Below are 7,530 nucleotides of genomic sequence, written 5' to 3'. Positions count from 1 at the left end.
TTCCCGTCCAATCAACAAATAGATCTCCTCCCGTCCAATCAGCCGCTGTCTCCAAGGGCATTGTGTCCAATCACATAACTAGCAGCTACGCTAAAGGTTGGAAGCCAGCGGAGCTACTGACAGGCAAACAGGAGGGAGCGGGAGAGATTCACACAGTGTAGAATCCATAGCCCCTAGTGTACAATTTCATAATATATACTAAATAACTGGGCTGACACACCTTGGCTGGGAATCTGGGGTTCACCAAAATTGTTCCCAATTGGGCCCCGCACCCCCTAAGGCCGGCCCTGGCAGGCAGCATCTATGTAGCGGGGCAAGGGGTTGGGGCAAGGGGTTGGGGGTGGGATCTGTTGGATTGCATTTGTGTGTGTGTGCAGATCGAGTTCAGGGATGCTCTTGCGCGGCTCCCTGGTCTTTGAGAGGTTCCCATGGCGATGTTGCACTGTTTATCCCGGCAGTATCACATGATACAGGCGCTGTTACATTACCCGCGCCGTTTCTGTGACTCCGGGGTTTCGCAGCAACGCTTCCTAAAGCAAAATGCACGGTCCGGGCCGGGTTGCTTAAACTTTCTGGCCCGGCGTTTGCAAGGTTTCAGTATTGGAGAAGACACAAGCGCAGCCGGGGGTCTCTTTTATTTCCTTCTCAGCGACGTTGCCTTGAAACTGCGCTGCAAATAGAAGTGAAGAATGAGCGCCGGCGACGCCAGCATACTCTCCCTCTTGGCAGAGGTTCGCCGTCAACCGCTTAACATCAAAAACACCATGAAAAATATATTTGTCACTCAACTGGGGGACCGAAGGTAAAAGCAGTTGTTCCTGCCACCTCGGGTCGCCCGAAATGTGGTTGCTTCTTTCTGTCCAGCCTTACTCGCAGAGAGCATTTGTTTAAAGTTTCTTCAAAGATGTTGCTGGTGAGAACCTTGTAGTCCGGGGAATTGGGTAATAATCCCGTCAATCAGGTAATGTGACCAAACAACGTTCTGCAAGTGACAACGTTCCTTCGCTCCATAGATGCTGCTGCACCCGCTGAGTTTCCCCAGCAATTTTGTGTACCTTCTGCAAGTGACTGCCTTGTTTAAGAATGATTATCCAACAACACTCACTGTATTTTGCTCGGCCCAAAGACACTGCCTTCTTTGGAGAAGTTGCTGCAGTTTCTGTGATCACTTGCTTCTGGTGTTGACTTGCAATGGTGTGGGTAATATTCGTGGATGGTTTGATGGTTTGAATGAGCTGTTGCTGCTGTTCTGAAATATGTCTCCAGAGAGGCTGCCTGACACGCTGAGTTACTCCAGCATTTTCACGTTCATCGTTCATAAGTTCTAGGGGCAGAATTAGGCCATTCGGCCCATCAAGTTTACTCCGCCATTCAATCATGGCTGATCTATCTCTTCCTCTCAACCCCATTCTCCTGCCTTCTCCCCCATAAACCCTGACACCCGCGTCAATCTCTGCCACTATCCATCGACCTGGCCTCCACAGCCGCCTGTGGCAATGAGTTCCACAGATTCACCACCCTGTGTCTAACTGAAGTATGTAATGTAAGTTTTAAAAGTTTAACCTAGGTGTTGACAATATTTGCAACAGTGGTGCCCAATAAAGAGATCACTGCTCTCTCATTCATATCTCTGCACTGTGGATCTAGGAACCTCAGTTTATGCTCAAGGGACAGAGGTAAACCACTTAAGGTCACAATTTGTGTTAGAGAACAATAAAATGTTTCAGCACAGAAGGTGGCCTTATTTATGGCCTGATAACTGCTTTCTATAACACAAGTCCAAAACGAAAGCCAAAGTGTTGGAATAATTCAGCAGGTCAGGCAGCGTCTGTGGAGTGAATGGGTCGGTGACGTTTCGGATTCGGACTTCTTGAGCTTGAAGAAGGGTCCTGACCCAGAATAGAAGATAGATGCAAAATGCTGGAGTAACTCAGCGGGTCAGACAGCATCTCTGGAGCAAAGGAATAGTTGACGTTTTCGATTAAAACCCTTCCTCAGAGGCCGAGGAAGGGTTCTGACCTGAAATGTCACCTATTCCTTTTCTTCAGAGATGCTGCCTGACCTGCTGAGTTACTCCAGCATTGTGTGTCTATCTTCAATGTAATCGAGCATCTGCAGTTCCTTCCAACACATCCTGACCCAGAATGACGCCTATCCGCCTGAACCAACCTGATCTCCCAGTTGCTGGACACTTTAATTCTTCTTCCCATTCCTACACAGACCTTTCTGTCCAAGGTCTCCTCCATTGTCAGAATGAGGCTAAACGCAAATTGGAGGAACAGCATCTCATATTTCGCTTGGGCAGCTTACAGCCCAGTGGTATGAATATTGATTTCTCTCACTTCAGGTAGCTCCGGCATTCCCTCTCTCTCTATCCCTCCCCCACCCAAGTCGCACCAGCTTCTCATTTTCACCCAACACACGCTAACAGCGGCCAGTTTCCTTTATCATTGTTACTTTTTTGCATATCTTTCATTCATTGTTCTTTATCTCTCGTTTATATCTCTCGTTTCCCTCATCCCTAACTGGTCTGAAGAAGGGTCTCGACCCGTAACATCACCCATTCCTTCCCTCCAGAGATGCTGCCTGTCCCTCTGAGTTACTCCAGCTTTTTATGTCTATCTACGGTTTAAACCAGCATCTGCAGTTCCTTCTTACACACTATCCTCTGCTGACACTGGTTCCCTCAACATCCTCATCCTCCTCGACCTGAGCGCAGCCTTCGATACAGTGAACCATAACATCCTGCTCACCAGACTCAAGGACCTCGGCATTGAAGGCTCTGCACTCAGCTGGCTCCGTTCCTACCTTTCCAACAGATCCCACTTCATCTCTCTCCACAACCACACCTCTGCTACAGCCGCAGTCACTCAAGGCGTTCCCCAAGGCTCCGTACTCGGCCCCCTCCTCTTCATCATCTACATCCTCCCCCTTGGTCAGATACTCCGCCACTTCAATCTGGACTTCCACTGTTACGCTGATGACACCCAGATTTACCTTGGCACCAAATCCCCCCACAACCCCCCCCTCTCCCATATCAACTCCTGTTTGTCAGCTATAAAAACCTGGATGCAACATAATTTCCTCAAACTCAACAGCGATAAGACAGAATTCCTCCTCATAGGCTCCAAAGCCACACTCAGCAAAATCAATAACCCCACTCTCACCATCGACGGCACCACTGTCTCCCCATCTCCCCAGGCCCGCAACCTTGGCGTGATCTTTGATTCCACCCTCTCCCTTGAGCCTCACATCCGCCATGTCATTAAAACCTCCTTCTTTCATCTCCGCAACATCGCCAAACTCAGACCCTCTCTCACTCCGCCTGCTGCTGAAAGACTCATCCATGCCTTCATCTCCTCCCGACTGGACTATTGCAACTCACTTCTCCTTGGCATCAGCTCCACCTACATCAACCGACTCCAACTGGTCCAGAACGCAGCCGCCCGACTCATCACCCACACCAAATCCTGGCATCACATCACTCCAGTCCTCAAAAAACTTCACTGGCTTCCCATCTCCCACCGGATCACCTACAAAATCCTGGTCCTCACCTACAAAGCCCTCCACCATCTGGCCCCCACATATCTCATTGACCTCCTCTCCCCCTACCAACCCTCACGGTCCCTCAGATCCACATCAGCCGGTCTCCTCTCCACCCACAAGTCCAACCTCCGCAGCTTTGGGGACAGAGCCTTCTCCAGGGCAGCTCCCAGGCTCTGGAACTCCCTCCCCCAACTGATCCGCAATTCCGTGTCCCTCCCCATCTTCCAGTCCCGCCTCAAGACCCATCTCTTCACCTCTGCCTATCCTTAGCCCCACGTCCTCGTCCCTTTTCATCTGTGCATTAATTGCCTCATGCTGTGTTTTGTATTGAATTCTGTCTTTACTTTGTGTACTAGTCATGTCTCTACTATTTATTTCATTCCCCTTACATGTTTTTCCTATACATGCTCAATTTTTGTAAGGTGTCCTTGAGACTCTTGAAAGGCGCCCTTAAATAAAATGTATTATTATTATTATTATTATTATTATCCAGATGCTGCCTGACCTGCTGAGTTACTCCAGCAGTTTGTGTTTTGCTCAAGATTCGAACATCTGCAGTATCCTGTGTCTTCAATACTAAATCCTTTGTTTTGTCTTCTCTCTGTGGTTCTGTGTTTTCCCCAGTTTCAAATATTTGTCTCCTTTCCTTTAAAACTTGTTCTCTTCCTCTAACATATCCCTGGGCTAAAGCATTTTTGCGTTTCAAAATCACTTCACTTAAAGGCAATATCCCTCACCATTCTCATCACCCTTTTCCCTTTATCACTCAGTTGTGGGATGTGGACATCGTTGGCAAGGTCAGCACCTCCAGCTCATCCTGGTTACACTTGAGAAAGTTTACTCAAGGTCCTTCCTTTGAAGGTTCTCCTGCAGTTCTGTGAGCAAGAGTTCCAGGATTTCGACCAATGTGGCTGAAGGAAAGGTGACATATTTCAGTCAGGGAGGTCTGGGTCAAGAAGAGAACTTACAAGCGGTGGCTTTCTGCACACTCACTGCCTTGTCCTTCTATAACCTGGCAGTAGGTGGCCGGGTAGGATGGTTTGAGAGGTCCCACAGAGTAGTCGGGAGGGTTATGACCACATGTTTGTTGGGTGGCACATAGTATAGGTACTGTCAACTGTTAGTGGAGGGAATTGATGTTTATTGTGGTGGATGAGGTGCCAATCGCATGGCTGCTTTGTTCTGGATGGGGTTTTGCTTATCCAGGGAAGTGGGGGACATTCCAGGACACCCTTGACATATTCCTCGTAGATACTGGAAATGTTGAATAAACATTTTACCGGCTTACACATAGGACACAAGTGCTGGAGTAACTCAGCATGTCAGGCAGCATCTCTGGAGAACAGGGATTGGGTGACGTTTCAGGTCTGGATCAGCCCAAAACGTCACCTATCCACGCTCTCCAGAGATGCTTTCAGAACCCGCTGAGTTACTCCAGCACTTTGTCTCCTTCAATGAGAGGGAATGTTTTCTCTAGTCATCTCTTTCAAGATCTTTATCAATGTAAATTCTCCACTAGCCTCCAGAAGAGATAGATAATACACAAGGAGGCAGTACTCCATCTACACTTCAAGCTGCCTCGCCAAAGCCACCAGCATAATCAAGGAAAAATCTCACCATTTCTCCCCTCTCCCACCAGGCAAGAGGTGAAGAAGTGTGAAAACGCACACCTCCAGATTCAGGGACCGTTTCTTCCCAGCTGTGATCAGGCAACTGAACCATTCCATCAACAACTTGAGAGCGGTCCTGGGCTACTCTCCATCTCATTGGAGACCCTCGGACTATCTCTGATCGGACTTTACTGGGCTTTGTCTTGCAATAAACATTATTCCCTTTATCATGTATCTGTACATTGTGGATGGCTTGATTGTAATCATCTAGAGACTTTCCACTGACTGGATCGTATGCAACAAAAAGTTTTTCAGTGTATGCATGACAATCAACTAAACTAAACTAAACTAAATGTGTGTCTCGCAAAAGTCTGGAGCACCCTTTCCATAGCATTACATCAACATCTGAATGAGGCTGCACAAGAACTCTGTTCTGGCTTCGATCCCAGGGAGTCTATATTCTGAAGGAGCATTCAGTCACATATACTCTTGGTGGCAAATGACAAATTTGTGTTTGACTTCCTGCTGACTCTGAGCTTCTGTAGCAGATTCTAAAAAGGTGGTTGAATAAACAGGGCAGAAAGAGCTGCATTTACACGGCAGCTTTCATAACTGCAGGATTTCCAAGAACAGCCTGTGAGGTACATGTGTAATATTGTCATTATGGTCAGTGTGGAATATTGCAGCCAGTATCTGCACATGACCAGATGAGCGGTTTCACTGACAGTTCTCAGAAAGAGCGTTCTCGTGCATATTGAATATCATTCTGGGACTTTCTACATTTGCTTCAGAAGGCAGAAGAAGTGTTCATTCGATTGACGGGGTTCCTGATGTTTAAGCATTCCTTTAGCACTGTACTCACCAATAACCAGCGGTTGTGCTCAAACTAGGATATGACCCTTACTGCACCAAACTCGGAAGGAAAAGTATGAGCACCGAGTCATGGTCAACATATTTAAATATCAACAGAATGGAACCCTCTGGGACTAGTTTACATACAGATTGGAACGTGATAGATACACCAAGTGCCAGTACAAAAGTTCAGAACAAGTGTAAAAGGACGCTGCTTTATGCAGAAACTAGAACGTCAGTTCTCTGTTCTTGTGGGTTATATTTAGTTAAATTGAACTAACTAAGAACTATTAGGGCCTGGTCATCAGATATTGGTGTTTCTTGCCCTGGCAACTTTCCACATAGACTCTTGATAGCTTCTTCTACAAAGTTTCCACTCACTTCAATAAGAATAGAAATTCAATTCTCTACCTGATGTAAAAACCTCAAATCTATCCTAATGCAAAAAAAAATGTATAAACGGCTGCTCTAAGTTTTCCACAGGCAATGAAAGTTAATGTCTTCACCACTATCTGCTACCTGTTTTTAATGTTCATATTCAACTCCTTTCTTTCAGAGATGAAGATGAAGATGTTAAATATATTCCAATCATCAAAGAGGTAATTTTTATTTTCCTTTCACGTTGTACTGTACCGATATTGAGTTGAAGTGGCATTTATCCCTACTATGAAGTCACTACTTATGACACCACTTTCAAGGAACTATGTACCTGCACTCCTAGATCCTTCTGCTCTACAATACTCACCAGGGCTCTGCCATTTGCTGTGATAGTCCTGTCCTGATTTGACTTCTCAAAGTGAAATATCTCGCACTTACAAATCTGTATTAAGTTCCATTCACCATTCCTCGGCTCACTTGCCCAACAGATCAAGATCCTGTTGTAATTTTTAATAATCATCTTTTTTGATACCACCCACTTTAGTGTCAACTGCTAATGTACAAAGACGTACAGGTTTATAGGTTAATTAGTTTCTCTAAATTGTTCCTAGTGTGTAGGATAGAACTGGTATATGGGTGATTGTTGATCGGCATGGACTCGATGGGCCGATGGGTCTGTTTCCATGCCATATCTCTAACCTAAACTGCAAACTTACTAATCATGCCTTCCACACTCTCTTCCAAGTCATTGATATAAATCATAAAAGCAAATAGACAAAGTCAGCTGGACCCAGAAGGCTTGCCCAGTGACACTTCAGTCATTACCCTTCCTAGATCAAGCATTGCTCTCTCCCTTGTAGGGCTCCTTACATCTACACGCACACCTTCCCTCCACTGCCACCTCCTCCTCTTCCTCCCCCGCAGTTACCAACATACTCCACCTTGGAAGATGTCGGTGACAGTGGGGGGGGGGGGGAAGGAGGACATGGTGGTGGAGTGGCATCACCGCCTTGTTTTAAGGTGAAACAGCACAAAGTGCTGGAGAAGCTCAGCAGACTGAGTTAGTCTGAAGAAGCTTCCCAACCTCACCTTTCCATTTTCTCCAGAGATGCTGCCTGACCCGCTTGACCCACTGAGTAACTCC

The 7,530-nt window shown here is 46.6% G+C and overlaps 1 protein-coding gene across 1 annotated transcript in view; it reads left to right on the top strand.

Annotated features, from left to right (window-relative positions):
- Positions 1–384: 384 nt before the first annotated feature.
- Positions 385–7,530, top strand: part of ccdc197 (coiled-coil domain containing 197) — a 30,447-nt gene continuing 23,301 nt past the window's right edge. The window contains exons 1-2 of the mRNA XM_033027727.1: positions 385–802; positions 6,565–6,607. Of these exons, the coding sequence (XP_032883618.1) occupies positions 690–802; positions 6,565–6,607 (156 nt within the window). The 5' untranslated portion in view covers positions 385–689. The remainder of the gene's footprint in view (positions 803–6,564; positions 6,608–7,530) is intronic.

This window comes from Amblyraja radiata, chromosome 9 (assembly GCF_010909765.2).
Source record: "Amblyraja radiata isolate CabotCenter1 chromosome 9, sAmbRad1.1.pri, whole genome shotgun sequence".
In the NCBI taxonomy this organism is placed as follows: domain Eukaryota; kingdom Metazoa; phylum Chordata; class Chondrichthyes; order Rajiformes; family Rajidae; genus Amblyraja; species Amblyraja radiata.
Note: the sequence above shows the minus strand (reverse complement) of the source record. Positions and strands in the feature narration are given on the sequence as shown.